Consider the following 18,386-nt stretch of genomic DNA (forward strand, 5'->3'; position numbering starts at 1 on the left):
CAAGCTCCTCGCATCACTGTATATAAGTGTAGGTGTTCTTTGCAAATTAGTTTTCGAACTAGCAAGTTTTTCTTCTTTTATTTCCTCCAGCTTTCTGTAGTTCTCTTGTGTTTAAAGTTTCTAAAAACTTACACTCTAAGCATTTCCTTTTTATTTCTATGTTTATCTCTTTCTATCAACTTTTGTGGTGATTATTAATTAGATCTGCAACTGCTTAGAGCACAACCCAACTTTTTATTTATTGCATCTCTTTAATCTAACTGCCTTTGGTTATTAAAGTTTGACTTTTTAAGTTGAAAGTTAGCATTTTTATTGCTTTTTTTTTTCCACCTGTAAATAACTTTGTTTTATTGGAATTATTAGGTGTTTTCAGCTTTTTCTTTGTAACTGTCATTTCCATAAATATTTCTTTTTGAATTTTGCTAACTTGGAAATTTGAGTTGTCAATTTAGGAATCTTGGTGGGGGGTTTTGTTCATTTTTCTGTATATTAGATTGATTAGGGTTTTTTATATATATAAAAAAAGAATTAGAGATTAAATTGAAAAAAAAAAACTTGGATTTAGGTGGGAAGAAATTTGAAACTAAACTGAAAAATATTTATACAATTAGGGACCAAAGTTAACGAAAATGACAAATATTGGGAACACACCAGCATGTGGAGGACCTGCCACATTATGATGGCGCGTTCAAAATCCCCTTTGCTTTAAAAAATAATCTTTCTTGGTGTTTCTGGAAGTGCTTAAAGCAAGGCCATTCAATATAGGCGGCGTGTGGCGGCTATTTCCCAAGGTGACAACCAATTTTCCCTTTTTTTTGTTTTTTTTTCTTTCTTTCCCTTGAATTAAAAGGATTAAATTAAAAAAAAATTCTACGAAAAAAGAAAAATAAATGTTTTTGACACTGTTCAAATTCACACGGTGCCAATAAATATGCTGCTAAAAGAGAAGTAATAGAGAATCATCTTTTTCTTATAATTATAATTAATGAAGGATAACGTGCAGTAGATAAAATTTAAATGATTTGTTTTTTTTTTATTTATTAAAATGGATGTTTAAGTTAATTTATGCATATCTCAATTAATTACACGAATTTTGAAGTTAATAATCATATAAATGTTTAATGATTTTAAGGTTTGTGGAACTCAAACTGATGATCTCTACAAATATAAATCTGATTAGTTGAGTTATATCGTTTAGGGTTTGATATGTTAATGTTTATGTAAGTGGTTGGACAAATTATTTGGATGGGCATTTTGATTGAATGTTAAGCACGAGACTATACGTTTTTATCATTACTAATTCAAATTAAAATTCTCAATTCAGTGCTTATACATTTTTATGCTGAATGAATGGGATATGCTGCACTGCCCTACCTAGTTTTTCTTAACATTTTAAGCCAAAACACCTCCGGTGTTGATGTACGTAGGAGAAGGCGATCAACAATCTCCTCAGCCAACAAACAGACAAAACATGTTGCTTCATCATACTCAATATATAATACCTCTTCTAGCCAAAACACCTCTGGTGTTGATTTTATTAAGGATAGCCATCGAACAAAAAAAATTCAACTTTAGGAGGGACCAATCCTTTTCATACACTATTGAAGGAAATGCATGAACTAGGCTGACTTCTAACTCAATTTGTCCAAAACCTTGCTGGACAACGTTAATTTGGACAACATACCAAGCATAGAAATTCCAAATCCAAGACAAGCCATCGATCCCACACACCCATATTAGCAATTGAAGAGGTTTTGTCTTCCGAAAGGTAATATATATAATCTTGGAAACTGTACAGTAAGACAAGAATTGCCAAGCCCGCAACCATTACCAACTAATTTATTTATTTTTGGATAATCATCAAGAGTATATTGAAAAGTCCATAAAGCTAATAGCCAAAGTGAAATATAAGGATATGAAAAAAAAAAAAAACAAACTTAGAAAAAAAAAAGGAAAAAAATTAAACTACTATAGCAAACAACAAAGAGACTACCTAAGATTTCTTATTACACCACAATTTGATGCCATCAGAAGATCTTAAGAGGTCATTTCTTGTATAAGTGAAGTTTGAATCCAGAGTATGCAAACAAATAGCAACCCGATGAGGGATGGTGGAAAAATAATCAAACAAGCTTATAGTTCTCTCCTTAAAAACAATTTTGTTCCTCAACAACCAAATAAAGAAAGTCTGACAACAAATAATTCAATAAAATTCCAAACAATTGAGAGAATTCCTAACAAATATGGGAATAACAAAAAAAAAAAAATAGAAGTTCCTCATTTGGAATATTTAGCATCATTTTTGTTGTTAAGGTAGCAAAAGAAAATGCCAAGACAAGATAATAGTGATCTATAGTTTATAAGCCCTTAAACATTTTTTTGAGCTTATGGAATACTCTTTCTTTTATAACCTTGAGCCATAAAATATATTACATGTCTTTGAAGTCCTTTCTAATCAAGTAAGCAACCTGGATCAATAAACAACGTTCTTAAAATATAAGAGACTTTTCCATAAATAGTCATGACGTAGCAAATAATTACTCATTATTATTCATGCTGTTAAAAAGAGTGTTTCTAAAAATAAAAGGCAAATTGTTTCTTTTCTCTCAAAATACATTCAAGCAATCGCTTGAACACTTTGAAAACCAAAGCAAAAGGTCATCTCATCACTTACCTTCATCTTAGATTACTTTTACTAAGAGATTTGACATAAAGCCCCAGAGTTGCCTGAACATTGTTATAAACAGACATTGAGGGTTTCAATTTTCGAGAACAAAACAGATCTTTTTGAAAAAAAGGTTTTCTTTGTAAGAAAAATGAATATATGACACACTACAAGGCACCGTTAGAAAATCAGAGATTCTAATGACAATAAGAGCAAAGGAGAAAATGAAATGAGGCAGTCAATTCTCCCAGGGGGTAGAGAAGCAATTACTAGATCCTTAATGGCACAAAGAAATTTGCTTCCCTTGTGGAAAATAAACATGATAAAACTGTGGACTTCTTCCAGCATGAGGACTGAAATAGTATGATTTGCAGTATCTATGAAAGGAGATTGTTGACTCTCACAATATGATCAGTTAGACAACAAGATAACTGATACATCTTCAGTAAGAGAAATGTATATGAAATCCCAAGTGAAGCGAGATAATCCTCATATATTGACTATATGAATTGGTTAAAGAATCTTCAATAATGGGAATGTGTCCTATAGAACAATGTCGGGCCAGGGAGAAGCTAATTCTCTCAGTGAAGTTACTAATAGAGAAAAGTGCAGTGACTGTTGGGAAACTCAAACAAAGCTTATCTTAGAAAAATGAACAACATAGGTCGGCTTTAGTAGATTTGAAGGACGCGTGAATCAAAAGAGCTCACTAAAAGTCAAGATCCTCAAACAAGATGAACGGGGATCTATATTTCAAAAACAGGTAAGATGCATTGCATATCATGTAACTTCACGAGCATTGCATATTTGTTTTGCAGATATTTCAAGAAACAAAATTCCTAACAGGATCCAACGAGATTCAGATGAAATGAAGTTCTTCTAAATCACATCAACTATGGCAATTCCACAAAAGCAAAATTCATGAATGTAGACAAGAAAGATGAATTTTTATTCATGAAAAAGGGTTTACAAGTACAAACGTTAAACACTACGAGGATGATTAGGGATATTTTCATCTTAATGATCAATCATTACTCAAAATTCCTCAAATTGCTTATGTATGCGCTCCATCTCTTCTTCGAACTCGAGGTGTTGTGTGTTAACATAGTCCCTCCAAAAGTCAACACGCGCGTTGAGCTCTTGGTTTCTCCTCTCCAAGTCGTTTCTGTGACGTCTCTCATCACGGAGTCTATTCCTTAAATTCTCAATCTGATGATGGAGATCAAGAATTTAAGTATTCAACTTAAGTCTTCTGGCATGAAGACGCTCTGCAAGGTTCACCAAAGACGAAGTAGCTCTGATACTAAGAGCAAGTGACTAATTCACTGCTTCAATATCGGTCTTGGTTGCCAGCATTATTTCATCACGACGAAGGGTCATATCTCTAACCACGGCTACATCAAGATCTTCTTTGTCCATTACAGTATCCTCTATTGTAACTGGGCGACCAGTCACTTTAAAGGTAGTATGCCAAACTACAGGCTCTACCGCAGGAACAAGGTTTGGATTAGCATTGAAAGAAAAAGAAGACATGGTTAAAACTTCAAAAGTTAAGAACTTTGAAAGTATTGAAAATGCGAGAAGTTGATGATGTCTTTTGCCAAATACTACGTGATTTATAGGGAATTTGCTCCTGCCATCATTTTGAATAGAAGCTCAAATCTTAGTTGTACATATAAGACTTTCTTGAGAAGCTTTCATCATCTTTGAGATCGATTTGCAAATCACATCTCAGCCGTACATATAAGACTTTCTTGAGAAGCTTTCATCATCTTTGAGATCGATTTGTAAATCAGATTTTAGCCGTACATATAAGACTTTCTTGAGAAGCTTACATCATCTTTGAGATCAATTTACAAATCAGATCTCAACCATGCAAGTATCACTTTCATGAATTTCACAAAAATCAATGTTGAAATCACTTTCATGTATTTCACAAATAGGCTGGTCACCTGGAAAATAAGACCAATGTTGAAATCACTTTAATGTATTTCACAAAAAAATCAATGTTGAAATCACTTTCATGTATTTCACAAAAAAATCAATGTTGAAATCACTTTCATGTATTTCACAAACAGGTTGGCCACCTGGAAAATAAGACCAATACTGAAATCACTTTCATGTATTTCACAAAACCATTGCTGAAATCACTTTCATGTATTTCACAAAAATCAATATTGAAATCACTTTCATGTATTTCACAAAAAATCAATGTTGAAATCACTTTCATGTATTTCACAAACAGGTTGGTCACCTGGAAAATAAGACCAATGCTTAAATCACTTTCATGTATTTCACAAAAATCAATATTGAAAACACTTTCATGTTTTTCACTTGGCCAGGTCGCCCACAAGAATTGATCAACTGAACAATTTGTGTATTTTTCAACACCTCCATCGTTTTTGTTTACAAAACTTACTATGCAAAGTCAAAAGAAAATGAATTTTCCAATGTCTTTGCACTATAAGCATTGTAAAGAGGGGACAACTATTATAACCCAATTTTTTATTCACTAAGATTTTGTTGAATGTTATTTTATTTCTATTATTTATAAAAATCCAAAAAAATTAAGAAAAAAAGTTTAAAATTCAAAATATATTTTCTCGAGTTAACCACATCTTTCCATTAAAATCGATTTCACTAGGTCAATACGGGTCAAACCATGTCGACCAGAGTAAAAAATGAGTTTTCATGACGTTTCAAGTCAAAATCATCATTTTTTATCAAAACCGAGTCCATCGGGTCAATACGGATCAAACCATATCGACCAGGGTAAAAAATGAGTTTTCATGATGTTTTGGGTCAAAACTGTCATTTTCGATCAAAACCGTCATTTTTTATCAGAACCGAGTCCACCGGATCAATACGGGTCAAACCATGTCGACCAGGGTAAAAAATGAGTTTTCATGACGTTTCGGGTCAAAACCGTCATTTTCAATCAAAACCGTCATTTTCAATCAAAACCGAGTCCACTAGGTCAATACGGGTCAAACTATGTCGACCAGGGTAAAACATGAGTTTTCATGACGTTTCGGGCAGGGTTGTCAATTCCGTTCCGTTCCGTTCCGCCTGAAATGGCCGAAACATTCCATACCAGTTCAAAAAACGGAACAAAACGGAACAAATTTCATCTCATTTTAAATCTCGGTCCGTTCTGGATTTTTCGGTTAAATTCCACCCAAAACGTTCCGGTTTCATTCCACATGTTCCGTTCCACTCTTGAAAAGCCAATGAATCAAATTGAACCTTGCTCCATTTCATTAATTAAACCACCCGATTATAAAAAACTCATTTTCATTACTATTTTTAATAGCAATGATATTAATAATAATATTGAAAATTATTATTACTATTTTCATTAACAATGATATTAATTTTTTAAAATTACATTTATCACTAATATAAATGGTTTATATTTATGTTGTTTTTTTTCATGTTTATACTTTGTAGGAATTTGAACAAAACAAGGGATGCTTTAGATTCTATTAGCCACTTGATAACATTGACCTAACTTTATATTTAAATATTTTTTTTAAAATATTTTACTTTCATAATATTTTGATATTTTGTTTAAGTTGAATTACTTTAAGATAAAGATCTATTTAATTTTTGACTATTTAGAAATATTTTAAATTTTGAAATTATATTTGTTTGGTATTGTGTTTGTATTGCATAGTTTATAATTAATTTATCTTGAATTTGAATTATGTTTGTTGAATATATATATATATATATATATATATATATGAACAGTACAACCCCGAAACGGCACGCCGAAACACTCCGAAACTGAAACATTCCATTCCAATTGAAAAAACAAAACGCCTACCGAAACGGAATTGACAACCTTGGTTTGGGGTCAAAACCGTTATTTTTTATCAAAACATAGTCCATTGGGGTCAATACGGGTCAAAGCATGTCGACCAAGGTAAAAAACCGTTATTTTCGGTCAAAACCATCATTTTTTATCAAAACTAAGTCCACCGGATCAATACGGGTCAAACCATGTCGACCAAGGTAAAAAATGAGGTTTCGGGTCAAAATCATTATTTTTCGATCAAAACCCGATTCACCGGGTTGATACCCATCAAATGCTTTTTTTTTTTTGTGTTCCAATACAATTTTCGGTAATTAAAATATTTTTTTAGCGGTTGAAACGAGCTTTTTTATAATACTGATATAAGTTTTTTAGTTTTACCCATATAAATATTTATTATTATATATAATAAAACAAAATTAATAATACAGTAATTTATTATAGTAGGTGGGTTAGTTGCGGGGATGCATTTTTTTCCTTTGAAATAAATATGTTGTCCCTGCTTATTGGCTATAAATAGCCACAACACTTAAGGAGAAAGGTAAAGGAGAAAAGAAAGAAAGAAAAGTAGAGTATTATTATTTGAATTTTTTTTAGTTTTTCTTCATGCGAGTAAGATATTGTTTTTTTTTAAAACAATTTGAAAGATACTAAAAATATCATAACCGTTAGATCTAATAGTGTTAGTTCTGGACCTTTGAATTAATAGGATACAATAGGGCTTACCACACTAGATTAAAACCCAAATCCATCTTAGCCTTTGAAATAATCTGCCCTTTGATCCTGTTGTGCCACGTCACCCTGTGTACCGAGCTTTCGGTGCACCGCGCCACACCAGATCAAAGATCAGCTCATCCGGATCGTCCGATCAACTTGCAGATCAAGCCAATCACAGCCGAAGGATCGGTACATCCGCGATCGAACGACTCACAACCTTTAGCTGTATAGGTACACTGTGCTCGTGTTCACACCGTAGCACAATCTCAGAGCCTCTCTCTCCTCTCGCTGTGTAAACCCCCGTAAATAAAAATAAATAATAATAATAAAAAGAAAAAGAAAAAAAAAACAACACATAGGATCGAAGTAATGACGTTTCGATAAGTAATGGATATTCGGTATGAAAGAAATGAATAAATAGTAGGAATGACAATAAATATGTCATGTGAAAGAGAGAATGATCTCCATAAACAAATTTAAAGGTATTGTTGAAGTCGAAAAGAGATTCATGATTTTTAGTTTAAAACTTATAACATTGGCGAAATCAGTGGCGAGTTTCAATGGATAAAAGAATAAAAACAAAAACCCAGAAGATATGTAAACCCCAGTCAAAACATGTATTTTGAAAAATTAATGATAAATGTGGTAATATTGAATTTTTTAGTATAAATTAAGGGGAAATGTCATGAGGATCTAAATAAATAAATTAATGCATGAAATTCAGATTTTAGCGTAAAAGACACCGATTGTCTAGTTTAACGATATCAATGATATATCTTAATCCGACCGTTGGATCGGGCTGAAATTTTATAAGGAATCTCTAGACATATTTTTTTATATTAGGTTCAAATTTCGTGTCAATCGGAGTTTGGAAAGGATTTACCAGAGCATTGAAAATCGGGTAAATTGAAGAAGACGACACAAGGAGCATTAATAAGGGCATTTTTGTAATTTTATCAAAACAAATACTCTCCTCTCCTCTCTTTAAAAACAGAGCACGTCCTCTGCAAATGGAAAAACATGAGGGAGACCATTTGTTTTGTCCCATTTTCTTCATTTTCTCTTCATTTCCTCTTCATTTCTTCAAGCTAAATAAAAAAAGAGTGTTCTTAGGAGGATTATATCCAAGAAAACAAATTAAATGGCAACTTAGAAAGTTATAGAGCTTGAGAGAAACAAAGAGAAGAAGCTGGAAATTGGAAGAGGAGGACATGATTTTTGTAAATTTTTGCAAGAATTCATTGAAATAAGTTAAAGTAGCAAAGGTAAGCAACATACCCTTTAGTAATTTCGTTTTTCTCTCTTGTTCTTGCATGAGGAGAAGAAAACCTCCAAGTTTAAAATTCTAGGGTTCATGTAAATATTTTGGGGGAGCAATTGTTCATGTGAATTTCGAGATTAATTGCATGATAATGGCTTCATTTGCTGAAAAATAGAAGGAATAAATTGATTTGAAACTATGGGTTTTGGGATTTCAACAGGGCAGGCACTTCCACAGCCATAGTTTGACTTTCCACCGTTGGATTAGATTGATTTTGGGATATGTTATTATACTTAATGTCACCTACATTCTGACCGGAGGGATTGTAAATATCAGATTTGGTTTGAGGGCTGTCACCGGAGCAACATTTCTGGAAAATCACCCTTCAAGACAGCCTTGTTCGTCAGCCGTTATATCATCATTTGCACCGTTGGATTGATCTGGATTTTGGATATGTTGTTCATCTCGATGTTATATAAATTCTGAACGGTTTAGATCGGAAAAGAACACTCCTAGCAGAAATTGTGCTTCCCGAACAGCAGGTCTCCAAATTTCAGGTCAGTCCGGTATTGTTCTGATATCAGGAGTTTTAACCGTTGGATGTATGTTAGTTTTGGATATGTTATTCTAATGATGGTGATGTATAATTCCACCGTTTGGATTTATTGAATTCTAAATTTACAGAATGATGTTTTAAGTTTGGTTTGAGAAATATTGAATGAAAATATGAGGTTTAGCATAAAAAGTATGTTTTGGGACTAAGGATAATAGCAATGGGTTTAATGATGATGGTTGTGTTTGTGTTATGTTTGAGTCATGTTTGATGTGTTGATAAGTGATGGTATAGTTAAAAATGTAGGAGAAGCATTCACTCGACTTCTTAGGAGCTCATATAGTAGGAGTTTAAGGAAGAACTGCAAGAGGGGCACAACAACAACAAGGAAGAGCAAGTTGAGCTTCTACAGCTGGTAGGTGTTCTATACCTACACTTTTTACGTAGTGTTAATTTACTAACTTATTAAATTCTTGGTCTTTGCGTCTATGGGTGAAACCACAAAGAGAGAGGATAAAGTGGAATAAACGAGAAATTAAAAATGGATTTGAGTACTTGACTGGGTTAGGAATATGAATTACACTAATAGACTTCGTTGATGACCATTCCTTGAACTTGATTAGCCGGTCCCGAATGCGGAGGCTAATGATGTTAGTAAGGTTTACTAACATCGGCATAATCATCCCTGAAAACGAGGGATACTGAACTTGATTAACTATTTGGGTGAGAATTGTTAATGATATTGACCGATGCTGTCAATATCAGCAATCACACGAAACTTGATTAGCCGGTCTCGAATGCGGAGGCTAATGATGTTAGTAAGGTTTACTAACATTGGCATAATCATCCCTAAAAACGAGGGATACTGAACTTGATTAACTATTCGGGTGAGAATAGTTAATGATATTGACCGGTGCTGTCAATATCGGCAATCACACTAAACTTGATTAGCCGGTCCCGAATGCAGAGGCTAATGATGTTAGTAAGGTTTACTAACATCGGCATAATCATCTCTGAAAATGAGGGATACTGAATTCGATTAATTGTTCGGGTGAGAATAGTTAATGATATCGACCAGTGTTGTCGATATTGGCAATCATATGAAACTTGACTAGCTATTCCTGAAGTGAAAGCTAATGATGTCAAGAATCTTGACATCAACATTTCCGAAAATATTCCAAGATATTATGGAAAGAAAAATCTGATTGGCTATTTCATGTTAAAAATAGTCGATAACATCAATCAGTGGTATTAATTTTGATGTTTACAATAGACTTGATTAGTCGATCCTGATAGGGGAGACTAATAACACTAATGAAAATTTATTAGTGTCAGCATTCCCTTCCAAGTTTTAGGGGAGAGGTATTATAATGATATTTTCCTATAGGGAATAATTAAAAATATTAATGAAATGGGGATTGACATCTTGATAGGATTATTCATTCGGCCTTGAAGAGGCGGATATTGATTGGAAATTATGGAATAAGATGGGCAGAGGAACTAGTTACCCGGTGATGGGCTAGTGACATTAGTTTTGTTTTCTAATGACTAGAATATACAACTTGAGTTAAACTTACTTGTGTGGTGTTAATATTGTCAGGATGCCTGACTTGTCAGATTATAAATGGAATGTTGGATGATACCTAATTGTTAAACAAAAATGGTAATTTGTGTTTATGTTATGGATTATTGAAGAAGAAGAAAGAGAAACTAATGAAGATTTAATTCTTGTGAAGGATGGAGGCAAATATCGTATCGCTTGGGACGTGAGAACAGAAGTTCATTAACCATGGTAGGTGTTATACACTTAAGGAATGCAATGCTATATGTGTGTGTGTGTGTGTGTGATGTATTTTGAATCAATTAATGAATTGTAATTGATATAATTTGAGAATCATGTCCTGCGCACATGGAGGATGTCAAAGAAATTATTTGTATTAAGGTTTCTTGTTGTTGCTGGCATGATAAGAATTTGGTGATAATTATAATAGTGTAATAAGATGCTAATAATTGTGATAGATAATGAAATTTGGCCTTAACTATAGTGGTCAAATGAGATTAGGTTGATGAATTAAATAGAATGATGTATGTATGGTATTCACATTATTTGAAGATGGATTGGATGTGAATATTGTGAAAATGATGGCAGGTTCTATGATAATGAGAGATTTTACTGAAAATCTAAAGAAACATTGGAATGTGTCGAAATGGACACAAGAAATATGTAAGTTGAATATATTTATAAACTAAAATTGGACTGAAATCATGACGAGTTTGACAACTTATATGGAAAAGCCATAATGGGTATAATAGATGTTGGGATTGAAATTGATATAAAGAGATAGAGTAAGAGGGAGAGAAATCACATGGTAGATATTATAATGAATTAAATGCACTCATGAGGTGAAACAAGACAAAATGAAAATGTTGAATGATTCTAGGAATGATGGATAGAGATGTAATAATGGAAGGATAAATGAGAATTCCAAGAAACTATGATTGCATATCATTGAATATAAGTTTAATTACCTGTGCATGTATTGTGTGATTTTCCTTTTATGCTATATTTATTATATACATTATGAAATTGTAGGTCCTTCAGATTCACGTCAAGAGTAGCGTTTTAGGTCCTCTAGTCTCATTTTGTATGATTGAATAAGAAGATGAACATTAATGTATTTTGTCTTTAAGGAACTAAATGACTTAATATGTAATAGTACTCTTTTTACATTAAGTGTCGGGACATAAAAATGTATTATTCTGTATTTGTAATCTTAGTTTGTTTACTTGCAATTATTATGAATTATGTGTGTTAATGGGAAAGAAATGAGCATGCGAAATGTGAGGCATGTACCATGAATGATGTGTTGTTGAGGTTCTACATGATTATGATATGATTGAGAAATGAGTATAACTGTATATGATGATTGTCGATAACTTGGGACCTCCAGGTATAAAGGAAACTTTGCCGAAATTTCCACTGAAATTTCGACAAGTCTCAGATAAGTTCAGTGGATGAAAAAAAAAATACCCATTTTTTTAAAAGTTAAGGCTCAAAGTTCTTTTATGAATGTACTAAATTACAGGGTGTTACACGATGGTGATTCTCTCTATCTCTCTCATCCGATCTCCCATTTCCGGCCATGTGAAGCTACCAAACCACCACAGAAAGGTTTCTACCTTGCTAAAAAGAAAAACCCCAGTTGTTTTCAACGTTTTCGCCGCCTCATCTAGCCGGAAAACGACCACGATTTCGTCGGCCACCCGAAGCTTCAAAATGACGATTCTACCTCGTCAGCCATTAACGGCTGTCGAAACCTCCTTCATCATAATCCTCTCCCTCAGATCCACCAGAATCAACCATTAGTTGGTTGAAAATCTTGTCGGAAAATTTCGTCGCCTCCATCAGTAACTGCGCGTGAGCCACATGCACCACCAGGGGTATTTTTGTAATTTTTTGAGAAATTCAAGGGTATTTCAGTCTTTTACATATACAGTGGCACTCAAGTAAGTTTTTGAGATTCCTAACAGTTTTTATTTTATTTTTATATACAAGTATTTGTAAATTTTCTTGCATGTTGTAAAACAAAAAAAAAAAAAAAACAAGTATAAAAGGAATAATGACGCGGGTCCAACACCCATCTTATAATGTTATCGTTCGTGGGTCCAAAGCCCAATTCTCGAATATGGTTATACCTATTTCTCAACGATATCAGAATAATTTTTGTTTTATAAACGAATATTGTTTGTCGACAGGTCTCTTTTTACAGAAAGTAACCGATGTCAAAAGTTTAAATACCAAATATGGATTATTTCCATAATTTTTTTGGTAACTCAGACGTACTTTTTCTTTTTAGGGTTAAATGTCAATATTTTAGATTTTTAGGGTTAAATATCAATATTTTAGACGAGTCACTTATTTTTAGGAACTGATGTCATCCATTTTTTTGACGCATCTCCTATGAATGTTGTTTTTCGACACGTCTCCTTTTACAGAAAAGGACCGATGTCAAGGGTTTTTATACCAAATATGGATTATGTCCATTATTTCCTTTTGGTAACTCATACGTAAATCTTCTTTTTAGGGTTAAACATCGATATTTTAGACGAGTCTTCTATTTTTAGGGATTGATATCATTTTTAAAGTGTCTTCTATTTTTAGGGACCGACTTTAACCATCTTTAAAAGAAACAAATTGCAAATAAGCTCAAAAGGTAATAACATTTAAATCAAATATAAAAACACACAAGGGTAACCTTTCTTTTGAAAGAATGATTTAGGGGTGATGTCTACCTTCCCTTAATCATAACTAACCCAATACCTGAATCTCTGGGACCAATGTATAATTTAGGATTTCTAGTTCCCTCATATTACTAGATGACGACTCCAATAAAATCTTCATTTCCCCCAATAAAAAAAAACTATTTGTTAAATAAACAAAAAGTGAAGCCGTTGCCCGACATCGTGTATCATGTTCATTAAACCATGGATTTTCCCAACTGCACTCTGTATATGAGTTATAAATTCAAGTTCAGAATTTTCCTTTTGAATTGAATGTTTATTTCACATAGAATCTCATGCCATCGTGTATCATGTTCATGCAACCATGGATTCTCCCAACTGCACTCTGTATATGAGTTATAAATTCAAGTTAAGAATTTTCCTTTTTTTAAGCTAGGGGAGATATTTTCCTCTTTTCCTTTTCCTTTTCCTTTTCTAGATGCTGCTTTAACCATAGCCAAGACTGGTCTCCCTATGTCTTGCTATGTCCTGGATTTCATAGCAAATGGGTGAAGTATTTGAGCAATCAAAGTATCCATGCATATAAAACCAGAGTAAGTTCTATTTGAATTAGAGGTCTTGTTGTGTGATACGTAGATGTTTCAGGTTGCAAAATAATTTCTAGATGTCCTAGAAAACTAATAAAAATTGTTATTAAAATATGAATTCTCCCCTCTGCACCACAGTGTATATGAGTTATAACTTCAAGTCAAGAATTTCCCCAGGGACAATCTTTTTTTGAGTTAGCGGTCATATTTTCCTCTTTTCCTTTTCCTTTTCCTTTTCTAGATGCTGCTTTAACCATAGGCAAGACTGCTCTCTTGTTCTTGCTATGTCCTGGATTCCCGAACGAATGGGTGAAGTAATTAATTGAGTAATCAAAGTATATATCCTTGCAAATATAAAAAAAAGTAAGATTCACATTATTTCAGATTCCATTGACATGCAGTCTGGTCTATTTAAATTACAAGTCCAGCTGTCTGATATGTATAGCTGATTCAACAAACACAATATTTTCTTTTGCCATGTCTAGCGTAGGCTACGAAGCAATAAACATTGATGAAAACTCGATTCCGAGAGATCACATGGCAAATGCTATGATAGATAGTCAGTTGCATGAGTGTGTGAGGCAGAACATTAATACAGAGGAATTTAGAAGGCTTGTCCAGCAACGTTCAGCGGAGAAGCTAGTGACACCCTGCGGGAATACACTACTTCACGTAGCTGTAAGCTGTGGAAGTGACAATATTACATCTTATCTGGCTCCAACGTTTCCTTCTCTAATCACCATCCAAAACAGCCAGAAGGACACAATCCTTCATCTTGCTGCCAGAGAAGGAAAGGCCAGTGATACAATTAAATCTCTTGCGGAATCGAATCCGAGCTTGATGAGGAAGACAAATACAAAGGGAAACACTCCTTTGCATGATGCAGTGATCACCGATAACAAAGAAGTGGCCAAACTCCTAGTTTCCAGAGATCCAGAAGTGGCCTATTACAACAACAATAATGGCAAGTCTCCTTTATATCTGGCCGTTGAGAAAGGCAAAAAGAACGGGATACTTGATGATCTCTTGAATTTGGGAGCTTCGTTCGCTATAAGAAGTGAAGATGGTGATGCCCTACCAGAAGGAAAGTCCCCTGTTCATGCTGCCATCAAGCAACGTAACAGAGGTGATCACAATTTCATTACTCCCTAGAAAATGAATTACATACAAACAATTGTTGCAAAGCTATCATCTTTATATTCATTTGCAACATTTTCTTTTGATTTTCAGATATTTTGGAGAAAATTGGAAAGGAAAAGCCAGAGCTATTACGTCTCACCGAGGAAGAGTTTGGAAATTCACTGCATTATGCATCATCCATAGGTTTTCTGGAAGGAGTTCGATTCCTATTAACGAAGTTTCACGATGGTGCTTATGAAACAAACCTTGAAGGCAACTATCCTATCCATGTAGCATGCAAAAGCCACTCTGTTGATGTAGTGAAGGAATTTCTTGATATATTCCCATATCCAAAAGAATTCCTCAATAAGAAAGGGAAGAACATTCTTCATGTAGCGGCCAAATATGGAAATAGCAGTGTGGTTAGGTACATACTCGAGCAGGACCAGAAGCTCGTCGCACCGCTGCTAAATGCGATAGATGAGGATGGAAATACACCTTTGCACTTGGCAGCAGGTTATGGCCGATGCACGGCTACATTTCTTCTTGTGCGTGACAATCGCGTTGAACATTTCATTGTTAACAATAGAAATTGGACACCATATGAGTTGGCTGAAGATTTTTCCAAAAGAGTTGAAGAGACATACATCAAAACAGATGAAATGGTATGCTATTCATTTGATCATCATTTATCGAGCTACAAAAGTCTATATATTTTAGGAGTATTACTGATTTAATATTTTGGTATCTGGGCTTCCACTTTGTTGCCAGCCTGCCAAGGAACGAAAGCCGATTGATTCAAAGAACAGTACCCCTGCGCACGAGATCAAGGTATTTACATTAAGATTATGATAAGTTTTTTATTTAAGAAACAATATTTTTTATAAAATACTACCCCAAAAAAGAAAGAGAGGATGGATTAATAAAAAAAAAAGCTTTTTTTATCAAATAGATATCTTTTTTTTATCTTTATTGCAATAAAATCATGAAATTTTTTGTCCATATTTATTTTAATTGCTTTTTAGTTTTTATGCAATAAAAACATTGCTAAAAATATTTTTTTTCAAGAAAATCATCAATCTATTATTATTTTATTTTTTAATTAAAACTTATTTATAGATTATGATAGGTTGTTGTTAAAAAAAAAACAAAACAATTTTATAAAAACATTAGTAAAAAAAAATGGAACGTATTAATAAGGAAAATGGTTTTGTTTTTTAAAAAATATAGATACCTTTTTTATTTTTATTTCAAATCAATTTAAATTATTTTTTTATCCTATGGAATTTAAATTATTTATAAAAATTAATTTTATTATTATATAATTAAATAAAAAGATTAAAAGTATTTCGCAGCAGGAAATCAAATATCTTCAATATATATCCATTGCACACAGAGAGAGCACTGCATTTTAACATATAATAATATTATTATTTTTTTACAGGGCAAAGAAGTTGATTCAAATAAGATGGATACAAAAGAGGCTTCATCAAAGGACGAAATAGTGGTTTGGTATTTTGACTTGGTATTATTGCTTTTCTTCTTTCCTTTTTTTTTTTCCCCTTGCCATCCCTAATCTTTTAAACTTCTAGTTCAAGCCCAATTGATTGAACTTGTATACCATTATATTAAAAAATTCTAAACCATTCCAGAAAATTACTTGTTCTGGGAAAGGCATTTGAAGGTCAATGCTTTTGGATGCAATTGAGCAAGTGCCAAGAACTCATTAAACAGTTAAGTTTTTAATTTCCCCCGTGCTATATATGCAGGTGATGACATTATCGATCTTATTCGTCAATGCCCGCCCTAAGAAATCCCTAAAGGAGATTTTCCCTGCTACTGGACTACCCATGTCAAAACTAAGAAAGGAAGCAACAACAAGGATTGGGAATCTTCTAGTGGTAGCAGTGCTTGTTGCTGTTGTAACCTTTGCGGGTGTTATACAACCGCCACAATTAAGGGATAACAATAACTCAAGTGATCGTGAATTTAACAGCACTACTTATACTTCCTCCCATTACAGCACTTACGAGAATCTTCTGTATGGTTATTTGTTTCTCGATGTGGGGGCTTTATCTTCCTCTCTGCTGGCAGCTCTACTCCTCCTTTTGCCAAGCGTTACGTATCCCAGATTTCAAATCGCTACAGTTTGGTTTTCAGTTATCATGGTTCGTTTGGCTATTTACATGATGTTCGGGGCAATGCTTTTTTCTGCGAGAATAGCATTAATAGGATCCCATCGTTCGTTGTTAACAATCAGTATTACAGGGGTGGCCGTTGTTTTTCCTTCGATTATTCCGCTATCTGTCAGCCCAGTTCATCTGAAAGTGCTCTTGCATTATATCTACTACTACTTATTTTTCTTGTTTATCTACAGTAGCTGGTGGCTGCCTCATAAACTCTCTGATCTCAAGAAAAAGCACAATCTTTAGTGTCTGGCTAGCGATTGTAGGATCAGAGGTCGGGATTTTGGGATCGATAACATCTTGGATTGTGTCTGGCTAGCGATTGTAGGATCAGAGGTCGGGATTTTGGGATCGATAATTGTGGTAATTTTGAACTATGTAATAACTCTTGAGTTTCCAATTGAATGTATGCGCACTTCTACTTTTATATATATTTTAAGCATGCATTTACTAGACTCCTGTTGTTGTTGTTGGATTGAGTTAAAAAAAATAAAATCAAATAATCAAATTAAGATATGAATGTTAATTAAAGATATCAACAGCTTGGTTGGTCTGAACAGTATTAAAATGGCCGTCCCAAAATCATTGACACGGTGGATAACGATAATCAACAAACATCCATCCCGTCCCTGCTGCAGGATTTTTTTCAAGGTAAAAAGACGAGCAATTAAAAAAAATGTTTTGTTCTAACAAATACAGCCAGCACCACCCCTCCATCAACGGAAGAGAACACAATAGATTGTGTCCCACGTTGTCATTTGATGATAAGTTTTTTTTGTTGTCTATAGGTATTCCATTTTAGAATTGCGATATAAACAGTATGTTATAAAAAATTAAAATTTTTTATTAAAATTAATTTTTTTATATTTTTAAATTATTTTAATATATTGATGTTAAAAATAAATTTTAAAAAATAAAAAAATATATATTATTTTAATATATTTTAACAAAAAAATTACCATACACTTAAACAACTCTCTATTAAAAAAAAAAAAAAAACCTCCTATTGATACAGTAATTGTCTACTTTTAAAAATTATTTTTCATCCAAGATAAAAGGTAAATATTTTTTTTGAAAATTAAGTTAAATTTTTCTTTAACAGGAAATATTTTCCTGTTGACTAAATTTTTTTTTATTTACCAACTTTTTTAATAACAAATAAATATATAAAAAATTTTAAAAAATAATTTTTAAAATTTACTTTTCAGAAATAAACGCCCCCTTAAACATTATCATCAA

The 18,386-nt window shown here is 33.1% G+C and overlaps 1 protein-coding gene and 1 long non-coding RNA gene across 3 annotated transcripts; both read left to right on the forward strand.

The window, feature by feature from the left end:
- The first annotated feature begins 8,225 nt into the window (after positions 1–8,225).
- LOC118042969 (uncharacterized) lies at positions 8,226–11,806 on the forward strand. 2 transcript variants are annotated; one of them, XR_004686550.2, is made up of 5 exons: positions 8,226–8,464; positions 8,797–9,017; positions 9,308–9,428; positions 10,750–10,805; positions 11,607–11,806. It is a non-coding gene; the product is annotated as an uncharacterized lncRNA (long non-coding RNA). The 2 variants fall into 2 exon arrangements; XR_004686549.2 differs by having other exon boundaries at positions 9,320–9,428.
- Positions 11,807–14,238: 2,432 nt separating this feature from the next.
- On the forward strand, positions 14,239–17,408 carry LOC118042967 (uncharacterized). Its single transcript, XM_035050740.2, has 5 exons — positions 14,239–14,968; positions 15,073–15,626; positions 15,733–15,792; positions 16,406–16,486; positions 16,731–17,408. The coding sequence occupies exons 1-5, from the start codon at positions 14,320–14,322 to the stop codon at positions 17,391–17,393; spliced, it is 2,007 nt and encodes a 668-aa protein (XP_034906631.1). The 5' UTR covers positions 14,239–14,319; the 3' UTR covers positions 17,394–17,408.
- Positions 17,409–18,386: the final 978 nt, after the last annotated feature.

The sequence above is a fragment of the Populus alba genome, chromosome 13 (assembly GCF_005239225.2).
Source record: "Populus alba chromosome 13, ASM523922v2, whole genome shotgun sequence".
Taxonomy (NCBI): domain Eukaryota; kingdom Viridiplantae; phylum Streptophyta; class Magnoliopsida; order Malpighiales; family Salicaceae; genus Populus; species Populus alba.

Bases quoted from the DNA above. Each gene is read 5' to 3' on its own strand.
- LOC118042967 (XM_035050740.2), top strand. From the start codon at position 14,320: ATGTCTAGCGTAGGCTACGAAGCAATAAACATTGATGAAAACTCGATT. The intron at 14,969-15,072 runs GTGATCACAATT...TTTGATTTTCAG, and splicing joins CATCAAGCAACGTAACAGAG to ATATTTTGGAGAAAATTGGA. The intron at 16,487-16,730 runs GTATTATTGCTT...CTATATATGCAG, and splicing joins TGGTTTGGTATTTTGACTTG to GTGATGACATTATCGATCTT.